We start from the raw sequence: 27,592 nt of genomic DNA on the forward strand, positions 1-27,592 counted from the left end.
GCATTTGAGGAATATGATTTGAATTTGTCAGGAATGGACGAGTGGGTTACGAAAGAAATAAAAGAACAACCGAATGCCGTTTGATCTCATAAACTCTTCATCAAATTATCAGAGCGCCATCGTTAAAGCCCTTGGACCACTTAAAGACGATATTACGTTTGTTTATGTTGATGATGTGTTGTGCCCTGCTCGACCCATTCAAGAATGTCTTAAGAACTTAAGAAAGGACATTGACGCCCTTAAATATGCAAAAATGTAACTTTTTCCAAACATCTGTGAAATATTTAGGTGTGATCGAAAAAGAACTGGCTGGATATTTCAGACATCTTGTGAAAAACTTTACAACTTTAACAGCACCGATATCTGCATTGTTACGTGAGGGAAAATCTTTTGAATGGACATGTAAATGTGAAAATGTACGATTGACTTCTTATCCGATTTTCAACATTTTTGATCTGGAATTGTCAACCGAACTACATACAGAAGCAAGTTCGTTAGGATTAGATGTCGCTATTAGCTGTAGAATAGAGGAAAGTTGAAACCAAAGTATCACGGACCCTTTGAGGTAACGCATTGTTTACCTAATGAGAGGTACGCACTCCGAAGGATTGGCAGCCGAGGTAGAACTACAATAGCTGCGCATGAACAGTTACGAACCTGGCCAGATACAGAAATTCTATAAGGTATGATGGATATAGATTTATTTAATAAGATTGTGAATGTGTGTAAAGGTCCCTGCTTAGTAGGCTGTTTAAGGTCCCTGTGTATCAGGCTATATGTGAAGGTCCCTGCTTAGTAGGCTATGATTAAGGTCCCTGCTCGGCAGGCTATTTTTAAGGTCCCTGCGTCGCAGGCTATGTTTGAGGTCCCTACTTTGCAGGCTATGTTTAAGGTCCCTACTTTGCAGGCTATGTTTAAAGGTCCCTGCTCGGCAGGCTATTTTTAAGGTCCCTGCTCTGCAGGCTTAGATTGTTGTGTTCTGGGTCTGTGAGACAAGCGGGTAATAGACCTGGTAGTGGTTGAACCGCCTCTGAGCTCCTGGCTAGAATATGGTATCTTTTGATAGCACTTGAGAGTCATGGGTGTAACAGACCTGTTGATGGTTGAGCCGCCTCTGAGCTTCTAGTGATTGTTAACTGTGCCGCATAACAGTCTATTTTGTTAAATGAAATAAGGTTTAGACTTAGTTCTTCGAATATATTTTGAGCTTGTACTGCTGTTATAATGTTTACAGATTACCGGTGTCAGGTGAATCTTTGCAAAACTGCGGAAGGTGCGAGGACGCCCCACATGTCAGGAAGGCCGTGTTAGCTTACGTCATCACCTTCACCGATGGACCGATGCGACGTGCTCACATCTATTTAGACTAGTTTTGTTTTATAAGCAAATCTGAAGTATTTGTTTACATTTAATATTCGGGGCAGTTCTTAAGAAAGAACCAGACAGTCAAGCTTTAGATGTCGAGGGTTAAACTACGTTTGTTGTAATAAAGCGTATTATTGTGAATTTAGTGTTTTAATCAAACTAAAAAGCCAGATTAACAGTCGCTAATCTATCATATATAACTTTGTATTAAGTTTGTGAAGGTGTTAATAAAATTTATAGAATCAAGTGAAACCAGTCAACAATTTGAACAGCATTAATATTGCCAAAATCCAATTAAATCTAAATTCAAATTAAACGGTCGACTTGAAACATGCATTACAGTGAGTATTTAATTTGTTGTCATAAGATTTATCAAAAAGTAAAGAATTTTCGTTCAAATTGTCAAAGAAGGGGCTATTTAAAAAATTTTAATACAGATCAGGGCCGGCTGAAGAAAATTTGGCGCCTTTACCGGAATAAATATTTAAATCCATTTCATATTTTGTTTGTTTATTTCTTACGAAGAATTCCCGATTTTGCCGAAGTAGGTCCAATCCACCCGATGATCGATCTATAAATCAATAGTATATTTAAAAATGTAAAATAAATAATAAATATAAATATGGCTATAAAATATTACTTCAGATATGTACAAATTTAACTAATTTAAAATTATGACCATCACTGTACCATCTACTGGTCATCAGAAACTAAATTGTTATTGTAATATTAAATCACAGATAAAAATAATTTAAGCTTTTGATTTATTTGAATAAATTTTGATGTTAATTGAGAGCTTTTTTACTTATACCTTTTATACCATTTATTTTTTTTTTTTTTCAACATATTAAAACATTTATTTTAATTTAAGAGGAATAATTAGACAATTAGGTGAGTTCCGGTTGTAATTTAATCTCCTTTTTCCAAACCTCTCATTTCTGATGCCAATTTAATTAACTTAATAAGTTAAAAATCACAAATATATCGTTATGTAGATGAAGTGATCTAACCGAATATACTTTCCAAGTTTTGCACACCCAAATTATTCTAAAAATTATGTAAAAAATTTTAATTGTCTTAATATGGAAACAAAAAGTACTGCCGAAACCAGGGATCGAACCAGGGACCTTTAGATCTTCAGTCTAACGCTCTCCCAACTGAGCTATTTCGGCATATATTAAAAGCCTAAAAAAGTATTCTTTTCAACTGCGCCTTAATAATTTTATTTATGTATAATAACAAATGCATATACGACATTATATCTATTTAAATAAAATTCTAGTCCTGCTTCATAAATGATTTTTTTACAAATTTAGTATAAGCCGAAATAGCTCAGTTGGGAGAGCGTTAGACTGAAGATCTAAAGGTCCCTGGTTCGATCCCTGGTTTCGGCAGTACTTTTTGTTTCTATTTTAATACAATTAAAATTTTTTACATAATTTTTAGAATAATTTGGGAGTGCAGAACTTGAACAATCGAATATCGATTAGACCATTTCATCTACATAACGGCATATTTGTGGTTTTTAACTTATTATGTTACTTAAATTGGCATCAGAAATGAAAGTTTGGATAAAGGAGATTAAATTACAACCAGAACTCACCTAATTGTCTAATTATTCCTCTTAAATTAAAATAAATATTTTAATGTGTTGAAAAAAAATGGTATAATTGGAAAGGAAGTAAAAAAGCTCTCAATTAATATCAAAATTTATTCAAATGAACAAAAAGCCAACAACCATTTAGTTTTTGATGACCAGTAGATGGTACAGTGGTGGTCAAAAATATGTAATAATTTTAAGAAATTAGTTAAATTTGTACATATCTGAAGTAATATTTTAATTTATTTTTTGTATTTTATTGTATTTAATGTTTCAAGTTATCGAAGTTCGACTGTATTATACATAATTTATTAAACAGGACTTTAAAGAATTTTATTCAAACAAAATTAATTTCGTATACAGTACGAAAAGAGTTTAATCCATTTGAATCCAGAAAGAGACATCATAAACAAAACAGACTGTAAGTCACCCACTATGGTTAGAATTCTACTATCTCTGTCATGTATAATGCATAAAATTATTAAGGCCCTGTTGATGTCAGTATTCTTTTAGGTTTTTAATATAAGCCGAAATAGCTCAGTTGGGAGAGCGTTAGACTGAAGATCTAAAGGTCCCTGGTTCGATCCCTGGTTTCGGCAGAACTTTTTGTTCTTATGCCGTGTACCGACTTCATGCGGAAAACCATAGTCTCGAATTTAATTATCTAAAGTTTGGACCTCGCAGAGTTTACCTGGACTGAAAAGCTGGTAATTCTTATTATTTATTTTCATTCAATTTATGGTATTGCATATTATTTTTATTACTTAATCTAAGTAAAACATCTAAACTTGCTTATAAAATTGACCATTATTTAATAAAAATCTTGAATAAATAATGAGTTACTCAACACATTTTCATTCCGGTTTCATCCAGTCTACTTACCTAGTTTTGTGAAATCAACGAAGCTCGATATATCTTGATCTACTCCATACTGCAGTATGTAGCTCCCTCAACCTCCAATACACTTTTCGATTTGGTTTTTTATGTAGAAGGTAATATATCACAATAAACGCTCTCCTCGCAGGTAAACTACTCATGGTGACCACTCTGTAAATGATTGACATACTATCAGCGTCGGAATGGCAATACCAGTGGTGATGTAATAAAGTGGTACTTTAACACTTTGCAAACAAAATCTTTTGTCACCCGCTACCTCTAAGCTCCATTGCCCCTAAAATAGGTACTCAACAGACAGGTATGTGTGTATATAAAAAATAAAAATTTGTACTTAATATGAGGTATTTCCATGAATAATAGCTCCACATCTTCTGTTCATCTTCTAAATCTGGGTTCGAAATTCATTTCGGTCCAAATTCTCCCAAATTTCAAATAAAAGATTCTTCAAATTTTGAAGTCATTGTAATGTTTAAATCAGTGTATGTCATCGTCATTTTTTAGAATAATGTGTGTGTAGTACTCGAAAAACATATTCCATTGTAATATTTACATAAATGATTTTTAACTTAATATGTTATTTCAATGATCATCAATAATGAATCATGAAAGATAATGAATAAAGGGGATTAAAGCACACCACCACCCACCAATTATCTAATTTTCCACTTTCAAATAATATAAATATTTTAAATTTCCTTAGGATATATATAAAAAATGTTTCAAATACAATATTGTAAAAAATAAATTTATCATATGTTAAAATATAAAAATTTATACAAATAAATCATAAATCAAGAATGTAACGGTTCACTGTTAAAAATATAGAATAATTTTAAGAAATTGGGGTTATTTTTTAATCTCAGTTTATTGAAAATTAGTTTGTTTATTTCAATACTATTTGTGTTTACATTTTTGACGTTGGATAAGCACAATTTATAAGTTAATAAGAAATTAAGTTTTCGTTGAAATTTATCAGTAAACTTTTTAGATTTTTATAGTGAAGGACTGAATCAACGCCATACTTCGGAAATTTAAGAATTAATCAAGGTATTAAGAAAATTTTGCATGCAAAACAATAACTTACATAAGGATGGAGCGTCCTCGAAAAATGAATCCAATCGTTGGGTTCAATAAAATCATCAAGACAAATTTTATTTTTATTAAAAGTTGTTATATGTTGGTAAGACAAATTTTGTTTTTATTAAAAGTTGTTGGCCAGTAAAAAGAAGTCTTTCAAAATATTTTTGTCATGATATAATTTGGTTCAATTAAATATTATTACTATCAATCGGGCTTGGAGATTTGAAAAACAAATATGGTTAGTTCTTATTACTATATTTAGTTTGTAAAGTGGCCATAGGCGAAGATTTTGCCACAGGAAAATGAAAATAAACTTTAAACATGTATAAAAATGCATAATAAATGATGTATGTATACAGGAAAATTGAATTACAAGGAAGAGTATCAGTAAAAGCTGATCATTTGACAAAGTTTGTTGTACTAAATCCACTGAAATCAAAGACGCAGACGAAGAGCGTGACACCATCATTGATATTTTTAATTTTTTAGTCGATCCCTGTATTTTACAGTCTCACAATGGCAGAGAATTTGTAAATAAAATTTTTGACAGTCTGTTTAATACATGGTCGAACTTCAAAATGGTGTACGGCAAACTGCAAGTCAGGGTAGTCTCGAAAGATCAAAATCATCTGCCAGTAGGAAAAGGAACACCAACACGAATTCCTGTCCCAGATGGTGACTGAAGAAGGGGAGACGCCCGACATATCCTTGCTATAGTACTGGAAAAAAGAGTATACTTATCGTCTGACTAGTAAATGTTGATCAAAATTCATCACTTTTCGCTTTTAATAAACTCTTCTTAAAAGGACTCTTACTGGGGAATCTACATTTCCTGTAACATACTGTATACTTAACAAAAGATATTTTATAGATCGACAGAAAATCATTAGAAATATATAATAATAAATATTATGACGTTAACGTTACTGTCAGGATATGGAGAAATAACTAGGAAAGTGAGATTATTAAATAGAAAATCTCATATTTAGTCTTTATTTAGAAACAATTAATCACAAAATTTAAACAGCAAGACACTAGAAATCATCAGAGTCCTAAACATATACTTAATGTTTATCACTTTCCTGTTTCAGTGGATCCAGACAAGTGATAATTTTGAAATTTTTTACTAATAATATAAAAACTCTGTATTTGAATCCAATGTTAATGCTTTACTATAACATATATCATATTTATACTTGGTATATTAAACAAAAAAATTAAATATCTTTAAGAAATCCAAATATTGAGAGTGAGTGCACTCATTATTTAATATGTTGGTGTCCTTAATATGTTTTAGCTGACAGGAATGAGATACACAACTTTCTTTCTATTTCTGTTTTAGCAAAGCTGTATTGATTGTTACTGTGATTAGATATAACATTTTTGATTTATGTAATTACTTTACGTATTATTTCGGTAAAAAGTTTGCGTTTTGTATAATCATTCCACAGGAAAGTACAATTTTACTCACGTTTAGGCATTTGTCAGCCAAAAAATATTTTCTGAATTTGTTGAATTTCAGTACCCAAATAGAAACCAAGATTCTTATTCCAGATTTAAAATAAATATGAAATATTAAAAAACTATGAAGCTATGAATTGGCCCAACAACATTTCTTACACTGTAAGATAGTCATATGTTAGTACAATATTTTTGTCATGATATAATTTGTTTCAATTAAATATTGTTATTATTAATTGGTTTTGGAGATTTAGAAAACAAATACACAATAAACTTTTGATATAATATTAATTGCAATATTGACCAAAATAGTACACAACGAATCTAAGCATAATATTTTTTCTGTTGAGAATTAATCGGGCCACAATAGGAAATTTTTCTTTCATTTTTCATTTCCGCTAATGTCTTGAAGAACTTAATAGACATTATTAGGACATCATGGAAGTCAAAACGCCACAATTTTTTACACTTCCGTAATACTTTACATAACTCAGAACTTTTAATTACACGTGACGTGTCTGATCCCCAGCAATCCAACATGGTCAGCTCTTCAATGTGCGGGGAATGCTTTGAAATTTCTTTCAATATGCAATTGATGTCGTTTCTGTATTCCAATTCCAGTACTCTTAAGTTGGGCGAGTTTTGAATCCACTGCCGCAGAATGTTAGTTGGCACCTCCACTCCGACAGTTATTTTCTTCCATAATGAATTAGTTTTGGATATTCTGTTCCATCTCATGCACACTGGTCGTATTATACAATACAACTCCTGCGGTGACAAATAAGAAAACAACATAAGTAATAGTTCATCGGGCATGTCGTTAATGTCCATGTGAAATTCTGATTTACTGGCAGTTTGATGGAGGCGTGTTCTCTGTCTCCTAGGACTCATTTTTGCAATGTAAAAAACTTTTGTGGAAAGCAGAAAATGACACTTGCTTGACAGTTATATTATTATAAAAGTATTTGTTGTAAACTCATTATCTCAAATTTTTTATAACTTTCACTTTTTTTTAATTCACTGTTGTCTAAGTTGAGAAAGTTTTCTTCCACGGATTTAGGCTGAAGATCCTCGGTTCGAACTTTGATGATATTATTTGAGGCTATTATTAATAACATATAAATTCAAAAATAAAAATGCAACAGTTTTTTGACAATTTCTTTATTACATCTAAATATACATATTGACAAGATAGAAATTATTTATGATTAACAGAACTTACAAATCAACACAAAAGAGAATAAGTCTATCTAACGAATGAATTAAATAAAACAGAAGTACTATTATTAACAAATTACAAATGATTAATATATAATACTTGCTATGTTAACCAAAAAATTATCCATACATATATGCCAGTTTCGTACTTCCTTCTATTTTCCACCCAATAAACGTCTAAGCAAAGTACTTCCTCTGTTGGAGATTAGTGGGGCCACAGTAAAAGATTTGTCTTTGGGCCTTAATTTCTGACAATAACTTGTAGAACTTAACAGACCTTATTAGTACATCATGGAAGTCGAAACTCCATAACTTTTTACATTTCTGTATTACTTTACATAGTTCAGCACTCTTTATTACATTTGACGTCTCCGATCCCCAACAATTTAACACAACCAGTTGTTCAATATCTAAGCAACTCTTCGAAATTTCGTCCAATATGCAATTGACGTCTTTTCTATTTTTCATATGCAAAACTTTCAAGTTGGAGGCGTTTTGGATCCACTCCTGCAAAACATTAGTTGGTACATCCGCACCCACACTTATTTTCTCCCATAATGTCGTTGTGTAAGATATTTTACTCCACCTCTCGCACACTGGTCTGGCTATACAATACAGCTCTTGAGGTGTAAAATACGAAAACAACATAAGCAGTAGTTCATCTGGCATGTCAGTAATGTTCTTGTGAAGGTTTTGTACGTTACCATTTTTCTGGCACGTTCTTTGCCTCTTAGAATTCATTTTTACGGTGTTAATAATTTTGTTACGTCACAAAATGGCGATAATTTACTGACAATACAATATGTTATTAAAATTACGCCATCTATATTATAATCTTTGAATTTAATTTTGTAGAAGCAAAATGGGCGTTCTGTCTACACATGCACAGCAGACAGGAATGTTATAAATAGAGATGGGAAATCCAAATAGATTTCCACTATTCCTTAGATTTTTGTCATAAAAACCTTTTTTTTTAGAGTTTACTTCAGTTGGAATTTTCAGCAACGACGTGCTAGATTTATATTATTCACTTTTTGGTCACTTCCGGTTTTACCGGAAATGGTTTGTTTTCGAATTTTAAAATGGAATACCCCGTATATTTTTATATTTTTGGATTTCTGTGACAATTCTTAATCAGACCTTAACATTTTAAAAAAATTTACACCTACTTGATTTTTTAAAAACAATATTATCTGATATTTTGGTTAGTAATAATTTATTTTTTTTAATGAAATCGCAAATAAATTGGTGTTTGTAAAAACAACTTATGTTATTTTTATCTGTCAATATACTCACTTAATAGACTGTAATTTTCTGACATCACCTGACGTCCTTAGATTAGTCTGCGTCCGATCACAGTCACCTAGATGTAATATTAAAAAAAGCTCTAAAATATTAAGTATTCATAATTTTTTTTAAATATTACAGTCTGACCGAGAATCGTCTCAAAAAACCGAAAATGCAAAAATATATAGGGTATTCCATTTAAGTGAAAAAAACACTCCTCTTTCCATACCATTTACTTACACCAAATCTCATTTTTATATACCGAGTGTCCTAGAAGTTATGCCTTTTCTAATGGATTCGTTGACACCTGGTATACTGGGACAAATGAAGAACTTACTTAATTTAAGTGTTTCACATTTTGTTTTTTTAACATGAGGTCGTCCACAATTAGTTTCTGAAAGGAATAAAAGAATACAAATAAAAATATTCAAAAATAGTCGAAATGGAAAATAAAAGATACTTTGCGACAAACTGCGGCTGAATGAAAAATAATAAAGGGAATGCAGTCGCAAGTGCATTCATAAATGTGGACTTAAGTTTTATAAAGTCAAATAAAAAATAAAAACTTCGTATTTGTATAGGCCAGAAAAGCCACTGTTAACGTCAAAACAAAAGCAAAACGGGCTTAAGTGAGCAAAGTCAAAGCTGCCTTGATCTGTAGAAGATTGGTCCAGGGTAATTTTTAGCGATTAATCGAAATTCGATATTTATGTTGGTGATTATCGAAAACGAATTATTTACATTAAACATAGGGCGTTTCATATGAATTGCCTAAAAGGCAGTAAAGTTTATCAAAGATGATATAATTTGAGGTTGTATGACGGCTACAGGATTGGGAACTTCTGAATTGCTTGGTGGTACTGTGAACGCTTCAAAATATCAACAAATACTGCAATATATGCTATTAAGTATTGAAAAACTGGATGTAGCAAAAATTACATTATTCAACAGGATGGAGCACTCTGTTATACACTCAAAACCACAAAAAATAGTTTAGCGACAACAATGTAAATGTTCTTTGTTGGCCTGCTTTGAATGTCATTGAAACAGTATGGCATAAAAAACAAATATTGAAGAACCCACAATGGACATTACCCCAACAGAGCTAAAACAGAGGATATTTTCATGAATTTACCTCGGAAAAGTGCAGGTCCCTAGTGGAGTCAATGCCTAAACGAATTCAAGCGGTCATTAAAGCGAAATGTGATGTCACCCCATGTTAAACATAAAATATTGTACCATGTCCTAATATTTATTTACCACACCAGTTGATATTTTTCTTTTTTATAAATTATAATGCAGAGTATTTTGTTTTTTGTATTGTTCATTCATACAGTATTAAATTAAAAAAAAAAAAACATATTAGAATAAATAAAATGTGAAATTATACATATATTTTATTTTGTCCCAATAAATGTTATAGTTGATAGATCTCGTATATTCATATATTTTTATTTTGTCCCAATATATGTTATAGTTGATACACCTCGTATATTCACATATGTCACTTAGTTATTGCATGTTACATTAATTATTAATTGCTGGCAAAATTAACAGGCATAAAGTACACACGCCCAACAGTTTTAATTAGTCCCGTGAATCGTAGTACCTTCTTTAATTGAATCAGTTATAATTAGATTTAAAGGAGTTTTCCCGGATTTGTTTTCAATGGTAAATAATTATCACATGCAAAAATGTTCCAACACAAGTTTATTTTTTAATTGTTGTTATTTGACACAAATTTATATTTATTTCGGTTTATATACTTTATTTAAGATTGTAATTTGTAATGTAATTAATTTTAGCTCCTAAATAAGTCAATCGTTTACCATATTATTAATAAAATTAAGAAAAACTGGAAAAAAATTGTCTGATTTCGAAAAACTGTAACTTGTTTATTCGAATATCTACAATCATTCCAACCTTATCATCAACTGAAATTAAATCCAACCTAGAAAAATGGCATTTACTGAAATTAGCTCGACGACTATGAGCAGATAGTTATTGGATAGGGATTCGTTTGACCCCAGACCTACAAGAAACACCCGGACTTCCCATTTGGCTTGCTTAGGATTACATTCACTGTACCACAGAAGAGTGAAGACGAAGTTAAACATGGTGACGGTTCAATCATGCTATGGTGAAGCTTCATTTTTTCTGGCGTAGGCCCCCTTAAACTGATTTACGTACAGGGGTATATTAAACAACAATGTGCTTCCATATCTTGAAGAAATGATGTTTTTAATAAAGGTGTTTCAACATGAAAACGATTCCAAACATAAATCCAATTTCCAGATAACATTCCTAGAGAAAATATAAGGGAACATGATCATGGCATAGACATTTTTCAAATTTAAATGAGAACTCATTACAACAATTCAAGAAGCTGGAAGCAATATTTACTTCTACAATTTTAAAACAAAGAGAATATTAAGTGTTAATGTTAAATTAAATACCACAGATCTAATCATCAAAAGTCCCTTTCAAATTTAAAGTTTTATATTTATATCCAGCTTAATTCAGAAAAATAATTGTAACATAGATTTTATATATCGTATATATTGTATATTTGAGTTAATTTTCATGTTAATGTAAAAAGAAATTGGTGTGACCAAAATCTACTATGTAGTTCATACGGAATTACTATTCCCTTTTGAGCTCCAAAATTATCCAGTCAGATTAAATTTAATATTAACTATAACTTTGGAGACCAAATATTTTGTTATTTAAATGCAAATATAAAATAAAATTTATTCTCTAAACATATTGTAAATATACAAGAAAAACTTTTTTCGAATATCTCAACTATATTTCAAATTGATTTTTCCTCCCACTGAGTTTACTTTATCAAGCTCATTTTAGATATAAAATAACAATTTACTGAGATTAAATAAATCCGAACAAAACATTAACAGCAAATTTAGAAATGTACATCGTCTATACAATTTTCTTTTTTTATAACATGATATGAAGGTAATATTGATAAAACATACAAACAATGCATTATGATCAAGTAAAATATTCCTATGAATTATTAAAGCAAGTTTGTTAAACAGAACAACAGCGCAACATAACTTAAACATTGAGCATAAAGGAAAACTGTGTTATATGCAATTCAAACAAAAAGTTTTCAGATGTAGATCGCATATAATTCTGATGTGATCATCATTTGCGTTTTATTGCAACATCAGCGAACAATTTGTAATAAATATTTTAGTTATTATTCCAATAAAAATGAATAATATAATTTGCTACCTATTTGTTTGTTTTTATTTTCAAATTAAAATTTTATGTTACGACCATTTTCTGTAATTTAAGGCACGAAGATGCCCTACTATGACGGCATTGGAACTACAAATCAGGCTCCAGAAAGTAAGTACATAATGTTGCAGTTTCGGCTGAAACTGGGCATCACCACTTGTATGAAAACAATCTACGTAGTTATCGACCTTTAAGTGTTCAACTGCACTCATGGGAAAATCGAGGTGTTCGACTTTTGTGGGAACAGGAACATTCTTTGGAAAAATGAAAATTTGGCAACAGTGTTTCTCAGTAATGAATCCCCGTTTGGAATTTATCCTTATTCTAGATCTTTGCACGTGCGGAGAGAGCCAAATAATACAAACCGCCTTTGCAATGTGCAGGAAGTGCACTTTTTTCGTTATGGTCTGGAGACGAATCAGTATCGGAGGAAGAACCGACCACATTTTGCTGGACGGGTAGATCATACGTGAATCAGATACTGACAGCAACGATTAAGGTCTTCTATGTGTTGCCATGGCCAATACAGTCTTCAGAGTAAGTCCCATCAAGCACTTGTGGGACCCTTCAAAGAAGGGTTCTTTGTATGGAAAGACCAAGAGACAATAAAAGAACTCTTTTTTTAGTGTTTCACGAATTCTGAACATGCCCTGACGATGCAGAGAAATTGTCAGAAATCCAGGAGGTCAAACAAATGACTAAACCATAGTTTTACAATCTATAAATGGTTTTTAGATTTCATACATTTTCACACATTTTTAAAATATTCGTTTTTTTAATAAACTTTTGTTAGCAGCTTTTTCATAAATTTACTACTCAATTTTGGGTAATCATATTCAAACTAAATTAAAACCGAAATTTAAAACAAAATTATACTGAAAAAAAATTTGTACGTAAAATCAATGAAGTATTGTCGTCAATTTTTTGGACATTAATGCTATGCATCATGTATTGAGAGAATAATTTCACGTCACAAATTAATTATTGAGTGCATTAAAACAATAATCGATAAAACGTTAAGCAATAAACGAAAAACATCAAAAACTAATTAACTGTATCCTTAATATAATACAAAAAATAATTAAATCAATGTTTTTCCATTAAAACCATAAAAAACTTTTTATAAATCCAAGAAGTACAAACTTTAAAAATTTATTAACGGTTTTCATTGTTTCCATTAACACTAAACGTTAAATTTATGAATGCCACCATTGACTGCTTAAAAATAATATTAATAATATTATGAATAACTAGTATAGATGTTTTGGATATACAAGCTCTTTTAGAAAAAAATATTTTAGAACCATTATTAAGTGCATGTCAGTCATTTATGGAATGTTTTTTAAAAAATGGCATTCCTGTATACAATGAATTCTCAAGTTTTCTAGCAGTGTATAAAAATCTTTTAAAACCATTTCAAACAGATCACTTATTGACAAAATGGCTTAGAGAAATTAACCTAAAATCTAATCTCCAAGAGTTTGTAATAAATAGCGAAATTTCTGTACAACTGTACAAGGTTGTCTTGATGTGGACACAAAAGATGTCAAGGAAACACTAATTCCCTTAAGGTTTCAATTTCAAAAAATTTTTGAGAAAGGTAATTTACTGAATTTTATGCACATTAACAACCTGGAAAATAATAATTCTTCCATAAGTAACTTCGTTCAAAGAAACCCGTAGAAAAAGAAAAGGCAATTATTATATCCGAAAAAAGAATGACAAGCCACATTTGTTTTGCCAAAAACTTTTAAGAAATGAATATTTTGAACACATTTTATCTTAAGGTAAATCTTTTGGGCGAATTTGATATTTTAGATATTTCGTCTATGCTTAAGTGTAAAGAATATTTTAGGTCAATAATGTAATAAGCAAGGAACATATTTTTATTTATATAGATATGTATTTTACATTTAACTTGTATTAACTGTAGAGAATTTTGAATTTAAATTAATTATTACTAAAACCAATGCATTGTATTTTTTATAATTTATTTATTTTAATTTCAGGATTCTTATCGCACCAAAAAAAGAGACAAAGTGTATAATAAATATAGTAATCAAAAAAAATTTGTTACAGTGGTGAAAAAAGCAGCAATGCTAAGGAGTTTCATCTGCGAAATGATTTTGGTAAGAAATATTTATTGTAAATATTTAGGTTTTTTAAATTTTTTATTGGTCGATTCTAAAACAAAAATAATTTACGTTTGACGTCATGACGTATTAGCTTGTTACATAAAAATCATAACTTACTATTTTTAATTAGTTTCAAAGCAGGATGCGGATGCTTGTGTAACAGCAATTTGACAGTTACTGGAAGGCTTGCGCCCACTATAGATTGAATGATTTTAAGACGAAAATGTAGTGCAAGGATACCGCCTGGTAAATATTATTTCGGCACACATTATACTAAAATAAATATCGAAAATGAGGACTTTTTTAAAAACTTTGGGAAAAATGTTTCCACAAATATTGGCATTTTTGAAGAAAAGTGGGCATATCGAGGACCTAGAGCCCTCTTAGGTAGCATATTAATTTTTTATTTTATTAGATGGAAAATATTTTTTAGTTTTATTGACTGTCCATTTTAGTGCCATCTGTCAAATTATATTCTAAAAATTCATTGGGAAAAACCTTGCACATCAAATTTACAACAAAAGTCGCCCAGGAATCATTTTTGTTTTGTGCCAAAAGCCATCAGGAGAAGCACATTATGCATCGAAAATCGAAAAATTCTGCAATTCAACCCTTTATTTTGTGCCTCGGAGATGACATCTCTAAAATTTCAAATATTTGGGTCTACTTTTATGAAATCCGTTTTAAATTTTTTCATATACTTAAGGAAGTTGATATATTATTTACTTGTTTATTTAGATTTTCCACAAAAGAGCAAAATATTTTGAAACTTTCTGGAAAAGTGTTTTTATAAACATGCTGTTCCCTTTGAAAGTCTCAGTGTACATATGATTTGCGAATCAATAACATTAGATCAATAAAAAATATCTACCTAATTCGTTTTTTTATAATCCTTTGAATCTTAGGAGGGGGGAATGGGAAATTCGAAAATGTAAATTTTGGGAAAATACGACACATTTTGTGCCAATGATTAGGTGGTTTTTCTTTAAATATCGTTTTGTTTTAATATTTTTGATATTTGAAGTACCAGTATACCCAATTTATTGAGGTCTGATAAATAAAACTTAGTCGTTAATAATGTTAATAATTAGTGATTATGAATCTATGCTCACTGTTTATTGTTTTAATGTACTGGTGTTATAGACCATAAAACCATTTATTTTGTTTACTGTCGTTAAAAGGAGGTTGTATTGCAATTCTTATACTAATCTTAATTGAAGGTAATTTCCAGACCAAAAACGAAACTAGCGGTTTCAATTGTTGTTTTCCACCGGTTTTATTACCCAATATTTAACTTAAGTGGGATTTGAAACATAAAATATTAGTCTTAAGTGTTCATTTAGAAAATAGTTTTGATAATATCACCTGAGGTCCTAGTCTGTGTATTTCAGAAAAGAAAAATAAAGATATTGAAGGAATACGGGACAATTTCAAATAGTGTTATGGTATTAAATATATTTTTTAATTCTGGATAACTAGAATTGTTTCACCCTTTACATAGTAAATTATGATGTTATATTAAAATAAAAATCTAGTAAAGAAAACTCATTACGAATTTTTTAATAAAAACAAACAAAAATATAACAAACAATATCATATAACGTTCAAATTTTCAATTTGACAATATATGAAAAAAATAATTTCTATATTGAAAGGAATTTACTTACTTAAAGAAGTCTCAAGAAGAAATTTTAGTTTAGAAAATTCGATAAAAATTGCCATTTTAATTGTTGCCGGCTGGCAGTAAAGTCATTTTTGACAGTTGATTATCAAATTAAACTGCAAAAATGCCCGGTTAATTCGTATGGAAATAGGTCGGTTGTTTACGACGGAGTCGAGCTCAAACAATAAAAGAGTCAGTTGTAGAGTACAATTCGTGTGCAGCAGCCCGCAGGAACCAGCATAAAGCCAGTGTGTCCATCATTCGTGCATTCAGGCAGATGATTGTGGGTGATAGCGGCTGCTTAGCAGGGGCGGGGGTCATAACAGTGCTCATTGAAACCGCGAAAAACCACCACCAACATGGACTTCGAAACGTTGGCCTCAGGTAAGTGGCGTAGGTGTTGACCACGAAATCGTCGCACGCATTTTTATTCTGCTTCTTTTTTTTTTTGCTCTTTTTCTCAAGCGGTCGTCCATGCCCCGGGTTATTGTGGTCACAGTGAAACGACTTAAGTGGCATAAGTGGATAATCGGTCTCTAGATGGTCTACGTCTTTTATTTTCGTATTCGTATAAAATGTTTTAATGTTGTCCTCCGGCTTATGTGCCACACGAGGTGACAAAAGGAATTTAATTCGGCTACTTTGTAACAATTCGTTGACCATTCGAGAGGATTTCCAAGGAAATGGCAAATTGACATTTTACACACGTTTGTCCAAAACATATTTATACTATAGCCAATATTTAATTGAAATATCGTTTTCCTCCTTCATCAACAACAGATACCATTTAACACTCAAACATTATATTATATATTATAATTATTAACCAAATAGCTTAGATACATCTTGTACCCTTTCAAAACTAGATTCATAAAAGAAATGTGGTCTCAGATTCTACCTCAATTTAAAATTTCACATTAATTTTGTACAGTTTGGCATCACCTATAGAAGATACAATACAATAATAATATATTAATGATACTCATAGTGATAATTAAGGTCAAATTTACCTTACTAAATAAACTTAAATTTAACTTAAATTGGATATGAAATTATATTTCCTAGGCCAATTATTTTGGTTCACTAAAGAAAATCTTGAAATGACAATGTCTAACATAAATCAAATTGATTTTTCCTTCCACTGAATTTACTTTATGAAGCTGACTTAGATACAAAATCACAATTTACAGAGACTAAATAAATCTAAATCTGAAACACTAGATGCAAATTTTAGCATGCACATCATCTTACATAAACTTTGCATTAAAGAACGGTTTTCAAGATAAAAGATGACAGCTTTTTTCGCGCCACTTAAGCGGGGAAATTGGTGCACGTTAACGTTTAAAGTTTTAAAATCCATGTGTGGCATTCAATGTTAAGCTCGTCAATCCGTCCAGAAATGTGGAAACAATACGAAATTTCAGGAAACAATTTCAACTATCAGTTCAATAATTTGAAATTTCTGGTTTATTTTAGAGGCATTTGAGCAATTATTTGTGATGTAAATGTTGGGTATGAATATTGATTAATTTCTAAATTGATAAGTACGTTCAAATTTAATTAGGTTTCCCTTTAAAATCACGACGTAGTCTTATTGAGAAGTTGATTGCACAGTCAGCTAAAAAAAATATTTACCCTTCCTCGTAATTCATTTCCTTATGACTTTAAATCTCGGATTTTTAATAAGAAGAAAAATAAAATATTTGCTTTTAATTACAATTACAATTTTAATTTAAAAAGAAAAGTCTACATTGTATGTGATTTAAAACAATGTGCTGCAAAGTTGCGTCCATCTGAAGATCAAACTATTTGTATTAACAATTTCAAGAGTGCTTAGCAAGACTAAATAGTCAATTTCCTTCAGTAATTTCACTAACAAACTACAGTAAACCGGAAGTGTAATAGAAGAGCAGTTTACTTAAATCCACTCATTATATGCAGTCCCTTCTCATTCGTACTATATTACTCAGTTACTACATATTACATTCATAATTAATTGCTACTAAATTCATATTCATAATATGCGCACTCCCAGCAGTTTTAATTAGTCCCATGAATCGTGGAAACTTCTTTAATTGAATCAATTTATTAAAACTTTCCTGAGATGTATAAAGTAAATAATTTTATGATTACATGCAAAAATTGTCCTAAGTATTTTTCATTATATATTTAAAAATTTTAATTTTTTTTGTTATTTTTTAAGCACAAAATTATTAAGGGTGGAGGTTTTTGTGAACTTACTCTCTTTTTTGAGGTAAGTGACATTTGAAAAATGGGAGAAGTGATCAAAAGTTATAAGATTTATATATTCGGGTTAAATTAGTTTTTAATGCAAAATGAGATTAATGGTATCAATATGATATATAATTGTTTTATATATATTAACCATTTTTATTTTATTTTTTATATACAACCACAAAATTAGTCTGGATAAACTACATCTAATTACTTTCTTTTTGATTTAAATAGTATATAGAAAAATTACATAAGTGAAATTATTATGAGGTTTATATATTATATAATTTGCTTTTTAATCCAAAAAGGGACCAATGTGATGTAGTGTGTGATTTAACCATCATTTAAAAAAATACCCCATATTTGGTTTATATGTTTGAATTAATTTACTTTTTAACGCTTAAAAAGATTAAAGTGATCAGGATCTTTCTCTCTTTTTTGAGTTAGTGACATTTATAAAATTGAAAAAATGATAATAAGGTTTATTTATTTGAATTAATCTACTTTTTAATGTAAGAAAAGATTGATGAGATCAAAACCTGATAGTATATTATGTCTTTTTATTTTATAATCTTTTATAAATAAAACCATAAAATTATTCTGTTTAAATCACATTTTATTTCTTCATCACCTTTCTCCCTTTTTCGATTTAAATGATATTTAGGAAAACAAGAGAAATGATCAAAAATTATAAAAAGGTTTATATGTTTGAATTAATTTACTTTTTAATGTATAAAAAGATTGATATAAAAACCTGACAGTTCTACATATATTATTCTTTTTTACTTCATCATCTTAAATATTGCCGCAAAATTATTCTGTATAAACAACACTGTAGTTTTCTCATCACTTTTTCTCTTTTTTGAGTTAAGTGACATTACAAAAATGGTAAACGAGAACAAAAATAATAATAAGGTTTATTTATTTGAATTAATCTACTCTACTTGCAAAATATATTTATATTTTACATATATATCAACCACAAAAATTATTATGTATTGCACACATTGTAATTTTTTATCACCTTTCCCCTTTTTTGGATTTAAATGATGTTTAGATAATGTTTAGAGAAGTGATCAAAAATGATAAAAAGGTTTATATGTTTAATTTAAGGTATAAAAAAGATTGCTATAATCAAAACCTGCTAGTTCAACACATATTATTCTTTTTTATTTTATTATATTTTTAAAAATTACCACAAGATTGTTATCTACAAACAACATTGTAGATTTTTCATCACCTTTCTACTTTTTTTTGAGTTAAGTGACATTTATAAAAACGTCTCCCACTATGGGACAGACTTCTACTGTCTCTGTCATACATGATGTCTTTTTCTAAATTCAGACGGGTCAAGCGCTTTTCCTACTGTATTATACTTTTGTATTTTATAAACTTTTTAAACATGTTCACAAAATTATTATGTATAAACAACATTGTAGATGTTTCATCACCTTTCTCCCTTTTCTGAGTTAAGTAACGAAAATGTTAATAAGGTTTATTATAAAAATAATACACTATTTAAGGTAAAAATTTATTTAATTTTTATTTAATTTTTAATTATTTAAAGTTGTATTCAAAACCTCATAATTCTATACATATATTATGACTTTTTATTTTACGACCTTTTTATACATAACTACAAAATTATTCTGTATAAATCACATTGTAGTGTTTTTATCACCTTACCCCCTGTTAAATTAATTTACTCTTTAATATAAAAAGAGATTGATACAATCAAAACCTTATACTTTTTTATTATATGACATTTTTATATATAACTACAAAACTATTTTGTATAAATCACATTGTAGTGTTTTGATTCAAAAATATTATATTTGATATTATTGATTATTATTTCTATGATTTAAGTATAAAATGAACTAGAAATCCACAAATCACAAATACATAGTTTATTTATCATCATGAACAAGTGAATTTTTCGGTAATGTTACATTTATATGTTAGTAATGATGTTTCATAAAATAAATCTATAAGGCATTCTAAAGATTTTTTACTGATTTATTCATAAAATATTGTTTGTTTCAAAATATATTAAATCTTGTACATTCAAGAACTTTTTTTGTTGTAAAGATCCCGAATTAGCTACAACTCTATACAACTTAAGCACAATACAATTCAAGAAAAATAATAAGGTTTAAACCTTCTCTTATATTTCTTTTCATTCGTTCGTTTCTAGCCAGAACCTAATAATGAAGTAACAAAACGGGCATTTATTTCCATCAATGTTTTTATACTACAAATGCGTTTCCGGCTCGAACAAAAAAAAAACGCCAGCATTCGTCAATTGTTGTGTAATTAGGACGGCGGTCTGTTTAGCGAGAAACTCGAATGTTTTTGAAGTTTTCAAGAATCGAGACTGCTTTAAAGCAAAATCAATTTAATTTATGTCAGTTAAAAAACGCAATTTTTGTTCAACAAACTCTATCGTCGGGAAAATTGTCCCCGGTCTCGTTTCCTGCGACGATCAATTGAAATCAAACAAAAATCTATTGACGTCGTAACGCGAGGCGGCCGAACAAATGGAAGTGAAAACGGATGCCGTGCGAAAATTCGATTTCTCCCATTGATTTTACGCTTCCTTCACGTGTTCCGGTGCGTAAATGGCGAGAGCACCGAGCTCGGCGCAAGAAAACAGCAGGAACGAGCATCTGAACGAAATCAGTCGTACGTCCATTGTTGTGTAATTAGACTGGCCGGTTCGCTTGATTAGAAAATTTGTGAGATCACTTAGTTGGCCGGCCAGCGGCGCACAATGCTCCAAAGGAAAGTTCAAGAATAGACACACTTTTCTTTTGCATTTCACAGAAGCAGCCCTCAATAACTTTTAGAATAGCGATTTATTAAAAAAAAATAAATTTTCATTGACCACTGAACTTACAGCTAATTAAATTGGTAATTAATTAAAACCAACATCAATAAAGTCAATTTGTTAATTATAATTGTTTAATAATTATAATTAATGTCACATTCAGTTATAAAATAATATTTTATGTTTATAATAAAAAACATCCAAAGTTTAAATGTCATTGTCAATATTCTGAGGTAGTGATTTATGTGATCTCATTTTTTCTGAATACTTTATTTGGCATAAATAATATTTTGTACATCTAACTGTTTCTTAAACATTTACGAAAAAATTTATCAGATTTAGATAAAGTGAAAAATAACTTTTTTATTTATTATATTTTATTCTTATCATATTTTTGTCAAAAAGTTTACGTTTACGAAAATATGTGCAACTTCCTTATTTCAAATTTTTAAAACAATTAAATTCGCCTTTAAGGTATCATGTTTATGAAAAAATATATAATTTTGTGGTTTAAATTATTTCTAAATAAGATAGATATTTCTAGTAATTTTAGAGGTAAGATTGTTGTCTTACTTGTTGTGGTACTTGACAGTTATTATTAACATATCTTGATTTTGGATAATTGCTTAATAATAATGCAATAGACCATTGCAACATAAATAAAATAAATAATAAACAATTATGGCCTTTTCCATAATTATTAAATAATTGTATTCTATATATTTATCATATAACATTATAAAATTAATAAAAATTATAGGATAAAATGAGGTGACATTTTGAACAAGTGTTTGAAAAAAAATCAGAAATTAATACGAAATAAATTACCCTTTTGATATCAATCTCTGAATATAAGGATAATTTTAGACAACTTATGGATTTCAATTCTTAATTGACTTCATGAATTTGAGCATTATAATTTTGTATAAAATGTATTAATAAAAATTTATCTAAACAAAATAACAGTTTAAAATTATTAAGTTTAAAAAATTGTGACATCACTAATTTTTAAAGAAATTATCAAGAAATTAGATAAGTTAATAAAACATCAGACAAATATCACACTTGGCAGTTTAAATATGTGAAAAATACTATTTTTCATATATTTCATAGACGATTATATAAATATAAATTAGTCTTTATGAATATTAATATATTTTTATGATCCTCTTAAACTCTGACATGGCCGACTTATATATAAAGAATATCTAAGTTCAATTCTTAATCTATTTTAAGAATACTATAGCTTTATAAAAAATGTTTTTATTCAAATATTATTGAACAAATTAAATAGTTTAAAATTATTCACTAATTCACTAACTAAAAAATTTTCAATGATTTAGATACCTATGAAAAATACCATTTTCCATATGTTTCATAAATGACAATAATGAATATATCGAAATTGTTCATCTTATCTAAAATTATTTATTAAATAAATATATACTATAGCTATAATATATCATTAAAAAATAATAAAAATTGTAGGATAAGATGACTTTTTGCAAAAAAATTAAGTAATTAATATGGTCTTTAGTTAATACATTTTTATGAATATCTCAGTCTCAGAAGAGGATATTTTTGGTCAACTGGGGTCTATAAAATCTAAGACAAATTCTTAATTGATCCTCGAGAATTCATAATTTTATACAAAATGTTGAAATATTTTTAAAGGTGATAACAAATTAAATGTATTAAGTTAAAAAAATTTAACATAATCACTAATTTTCAAACAAATCATCAATAATTTAGATACGTCAGTAATACTTTGATCAAATATTATATTTGGCAGTTTAAATATAGTCTATCTTAGAGATAACAGAAAAAAGATTTTAATCGCCTTGTTTAAGATTATTTATTAAATAGATGTATACTGTATCTAAAATATAATATTAAAAAATTAATAAGAATTTTAGGATAAGATGACTTAAAACAATCGTTAAAAAAAAAGAAATCAGGAATTAATTTGAAATAAATTAGTCTTTATAATATTTAGATACGTTAATAATACTTTTATCAAATATTATATTTGGCAGTAAAACTGATTTAGGAAAAATATTATTTTCTATATGTTTCATAGACGACAACATTGAATACCTCGAAGTCATTTATCAAAAATATCGTCATATATTAATTAAAGATATCACAAAGTTCTTATTCGTCTTCTCTGTTATTTATTAAATAAATAAACTACTATATCTATAATATTAAATTATAAAATTAATAAAAATTGTTGGATATGAATATATGGAATAATAATTAAAAAAATCAGAAAAATAGATTTTTATGGCCGTCTCTATTCCTAAACATAAGGATATTTTTGGATTACTATTGAGACCCATAATTCTTTAATAACCTCAAGCATTAAATACCATAATTTTCCACAAAATGTTTTTTTAGAAATATTTTTGAACAAAGTAACAACTTAAAATGGTTAATTTTAAAAAATAGTGACATAATTACTAATTTTTAAACAAATATCAATTATTTAGATACATTAATAATACTTTGATCAAATATCATATTTGGTATTTTAAATAAATATAAATGACAACACTGAATATCTCGAAAATTATCAGTAATATCATTATGTCTTTCCTAAATCTAATTTAATATACCACAAATTATATATTTTTGGCAAGTTTGAACATTTTAGAGGCAAATTCTACCATGGATTCCAATTTAATTAAAAAAATCCACATATTTCAAAATTTTAATGTATATAGTATACCACGTAAAAGTGATTTCACAACTTGACAAAAATAATTAATAAATAACACTTTTTCTAAATTTAACAAATATCACTTTTCATAAATATTTAAAAAACGGTCACAGATGTCAAAATGTGATATTGGATGGTAGTTAAATACTTATTCGATAAGACATAAAAATGTTCATAATTAAAAATTAAAATTTTTAATGTTAAAAAAACTTTTATATAAATCAGTTTTTTAAACAAAAATTGGAGAAACATTTTTTAACGAAATTTTCAAAATCATTAATTTGTTGTAAATTAAATGGAGCACTTGGTACCTAACAATTAATTTTCGGACAAGAAGTGACGTTGTCATTGAGGGTTCACAGAATGATAAGCACTGACGTATTGCTGGTATGTCAGAGTGACAAGCAGTCACTTCATCATTCAAGTTTGTCGGGAATTTAATAGTCTACTAGCAAATTTATTATTAAAAAAATGAAATATCTGGAAAATTGTAAATTTGAAAATATATAAGATTTTCATTTGTTGAAGAATAATAGAAGGTACCCCTTTAGTCTACTACAAAATAATCAGAATCTAAAGTCAAAGACTCCAGCTGTAAGTTATCGTTTATCGTTTTCCAAGAAGAATTATTAATATTTCATTTAATAATTTAAAAGTCGTGTTGGAAAGCTTTCTCATAAAATGATATCATGTTAATAAAACATTACCTGTAAAGTTCCTTTAACTCATAAAACCGATATAAAATCGCCACCAGAAAATATTAAAGTAGTAATACGATATTTCATGTTCAACTAAAGATAGACTTCTATAAAACTTTCAACCTATTGCTGTAAACATATGGGGCACAAAATCTTTAAATCCGCAACGAAGTTATCGTCATGACGATATGTAAATTCTCGGAAATGATATGAGACTTATTCTCACGATATACATTTCTTTTGTTCCTCTTTTATGGTCTTCGGTTTAATAAAATTTGTCACTTATTATCCATTTTATCATTGGAGTGGGCGCTTATTTTGTTGCATTTAAATTATAGGTTTATGTAACATGTTTGTAAATGTAAATTACAGTGTCTAAAAATAATTTCCATTATGACTAAACTGTTTTGTGGTGAAAATCTTAACAGTTCGTCAAATTGTAATTGTATTTGATACATACAAAACATGCAGTTTGCCGATTATGTAAAAATATGTATTTTCCAATTCATTGAAATAAATAACAATGATTATAAAAAATCACAAGGTCATATTCCTCTTATTATGTTACCCAATTCATTTCTATAGAATTCAAATAATGCCTTGTTAATATTTAAGTCTTTGTTAATTACAAAAAATATGGATTTGCCTTAAGTACAAACAATAATCTAATAAATCTGCAATAAACCTTTGTTACATATAATACTAAAATATCATGAAACAAAATCAGTTATTTATGTAGTTTATTTAATATAAATGTGTAAAACATTGTATAATTTAACATACCAGTGACTTAATAAAATATTATCTAAATGTTTTTAAATATCATTTACTACAAAATTAAATTCAATGAAAACGCCATGTTCATTATGAGAGACTGAGACGAAGTTTCAGGAACCTAAAACAGAAAGACTGTTTTAATATAAAACCTCAAGATTTTGTTAATCACAACACATAATTAAATGACCATTCATTACTTACTTATATATACTGCATAGTTACAAGTAATCATTTGAATGTCCTAAATGATTACAAAAAATTCATGTTAAAATTAGTTTTGGAAGTTTCCTTTGATTATTTAGATTCTTGAAATATTGTTAACAATTGAGTACTGTATAAATCCCGAAATACTAAAATATAATAGAGTTAATTAATATTTTTATTTACTCCAATTACTTACATGAAACATATTGATGATTGCTCTACTACTGATAATTTAGTTCACATTTTTATGATGCAAAGTGGAACATTATTCTAAACGAATAAATATAACGTTAACAACTAATGTGTTGACAGAGATTACTATGAAAAAAATGTTATTTTGTTTTAAACAATTGGTATCTAGATTTATGTCATAAACATTCCTTTTTTAAACCTTTTTTTAATTAACAAAATAATGAAATAGATAAGAGTAATTAAGGTGGTTTTCAATGAAATCATACTTTAGATTCAAAACTCTGAAGAAACACGAAGTTTTAATATTTTAACAACCACTTATTTATTAGCAGGACTAAATTAAAAAATACTAATTAAAGAGTCTTGAATGCACAATATATAAATCCAAATTTTAAACAGTTTAAATTTACTTTTTTAAGTATTTCTCCAATTTGTCGAAAGTAAGGAACGTGGTAAAATATTTATTTATATGAAAAAAATAATGAGAAAATCAAGGTCTAATTAACTACATTAAAAATTACTTACCTATTCAATTCAAGGCATGGTGAATTACATCTATAACCACACATATACGTATATATACATACTTACTTGGGTATGTAAGTACTTGCAAGTAAGTAGTGGTAGCCCGATGCCTCGGCACATTCTTAAGTGTAAGCAACCATACAAACGTGTGACACGAGTTTTAACTATGCACTTAGCGATCAACGAATAATCTCGTCCAATTAAGGAAAGTGTTTGTCGTGGATTCGTGAACCCGAAATGTTTTCAGGACGTCATTGTTTAATTGATGTTGATTAGGTAAAGCCGTGTTTAAGCGCCGTCGGGAGCTTTGCTCTACCGTGTGTTTGTGATAATATCTATTGGTGTTTAGATTAGATCTTTATTCTTCTTCAGAAAAATGCGTAAGTTGATTTTGATTTATTGTGATGTTTTTCTTATTTTTATCTATTAAAAATTGTTAATTAATAATAATCTAGGGTGCTAAAAAGTTTGAGGCCTTTCATGCTTTAATAAATTTAGTTCACATTGCAAATGTTTGCAGGTGGTCAACAAGTGATTACAAAATCGGTATTTGTTACAAATATTCTTGCAACATTTCATTCAGATCTCGGAGTGTTAGTCAATATTATACCCACCATTTACAGTAAAAAGACATATTTGTCCTACACTTTACCATTGCGCAAGTCTCTGGTCTGTGGTTTCATTTCCAGCGCGTGAAATTTTCATGTTTCATTAAAAAAAAGTCGATTTTTACATTCGTAAATAACAGAGTAGGAAATGGATAAATAAATTAATCATAAAAATGTAACGAGGAGCTGAATACAAAACAAGAAAGACTAATGGACTCACTTAATATTTATCAGACTATAAAACTGAAAACAGCAGAATATCTCCGGAAGGATTACATTGTTGGTAAAATTCACGTTAGTTTACATTTACACTGTTACATATTCTATAAAAATATATTTCGTTTGAGTTAGATTTTTTTAATTGGTGATAAACTTAAAGGGTGTTTTCGAAAATTAACCGGCATTTTTATGGTGTGTGACTAGTACAATTATCGGGATGCAGCCCACACAAAACCTCCAAATTACTTGTATTGTACATTTTTGTCACGCAAACATTGAAGTGAGTCAAGGTCGTGATAATTTTCTGGTTTTGGTATCACTAACAAAAACAACCGCTTCAATTTTTTAATCGGTCTGTATTACCGACAATTTGGCCTCATTAATGGAAAATAAAACGTAGAGAAGGTGTTTTTCACAGGGCAACAATGAACTTTCTTCAAGACGAGTGCTAATGTCCTTCTGGAACAATGTGGCCGCAACTCTTTACACTTGGATGTTAATTATTTTATACTACTAACAAAAATAAATCAATAGATTCTTAGACTTGTGAAGTGACATGACATGGAGTGATTTATCATTGACTACAGTTTAACATTTAAGTAGAGATGAAGGAAA

The 27,592-nt window shown here is 28.8% G+C and overlaps 2 protein-coding genes, 1 long non-coding RNA gene and 3 other non-coding genes across 7 annotated transcripts in view; 3 read left to right on the plus strand and 3 right to left on the minus strand.

Moving 5' to 3' along the window:
* Window positions 1-2,464: 2,464 nt before the first annotated feature.
* Window positions 2,465-2,537, minus strand: Trnaf-gaa (transfer RNA phenylalanine (anticodon GAA)). Its single transcript has one exon. It is a non-coding gene; the product is annotated as a tRNA-Phe (tRNA).
* Window positions 2,538-2,686: 149 nt separating this feature from the next.
* Trnaf-gaa (transfer RNA phenylalanine (anticodon GAA)) lies at window positions 2,687-2,759 on the plus strand. Its single transcript has one exon. It is a non-coding gene; the product is annotated as a tRNA-Phe (tRNA).
* Window positions 2,760-3,491: 732 nt separating this feature from the next.
* Window positions 3,492-3,564, plus strand: Trnaf-gaa (transfer RNA phenylalanine (anticodon GAA)). Its single transcript has one exon. It is a non-coding gene; the product is annotated as a tRNA-Phe (tRNA).
* A 4,133-nt stretch (window positions 3,565-7,697) lies between these two features.
* LOC126265343 (uncharacterized) lies at window positions 7,698-8,362 on the minus strand. The gene has a single exon (XM_049966430.1). The coding sequence runs from the start codon at window positions 8,360-8,362 to the stop codon at window positions 7,799-7,801; it is 564 nt and encodes a 187-aa protein (XP_049822387.1). The 3' UTR covers window positions 7,698-7,798.
* Window positions 8,363-15,988: 7,626 nt separating this feature from the next.
* The window catches only part of LOC109601143 (sodium/potassium/calcium exchanger 3), a 47,692-nt gene continuing 36,088 nt past the window's right edge, over window positions 15,989-27,592 (plus strand). The window contains exons 1-2 of one of the 2 annotated variants that reach the window (XM_020017369.2): window positions 15,989-16,118; window positions 16,171-16,351. In XM_020017369.2, coding sequence (XP_019872928.1) covers window positions 16,327-16,351 — 25 coding nt within the window. In that variant the 5' untranslated portion in view covers window positions 15,989-16,118; window positions 16,171-16,326. Of the gene's footprint in view, window positions 16,119-16,170; window positions 16,352-26,306; window positions 26,531-27,592 lie in introns of those variants that run through there. The other variant, XM_020017370.2, reaches the window with a different exon arrangement.
* On the minus strand, window positions 25,176-25,741 carry LOC109601144 (uncharacterized). Its single transcript, XR_002191648.2, has 3 exons — window positions 25,630-25,741; window positions 25,431-25,579; window positions 25,176-25,347 (listed from the first exon to the last, which is right to left on the minus strand). It is a non-coding gene; the product is annotated as an uncharacterized LOC109601144 (long non-coding RNA).

This window comes from Aethina tumida, chromosome 4, assembly GCF_024364675.1.
Source record: "Aethina tumida isolate Nest 87 chromosome 4, icAetTumi1.1, whole genome shotgun sequence".
Classification (NCBI taxonomy): domain Eukaryota; kingdom Metazoa; phylum Arthropoda; class Insecta; order Coleoptera; family Nitidulidae; genus Aethina; species Aethina tumida.

Bases quoted from the DNA above. Each gene is read 5' to 3' on its own strand.
- LOC126265343 (XM_049966430.1), bottom strand. From the start codon at position 8,362: ATGAATTCTAAGAGGCAAAGAACGTGCCAGAAAAATGGTAACGTACAA.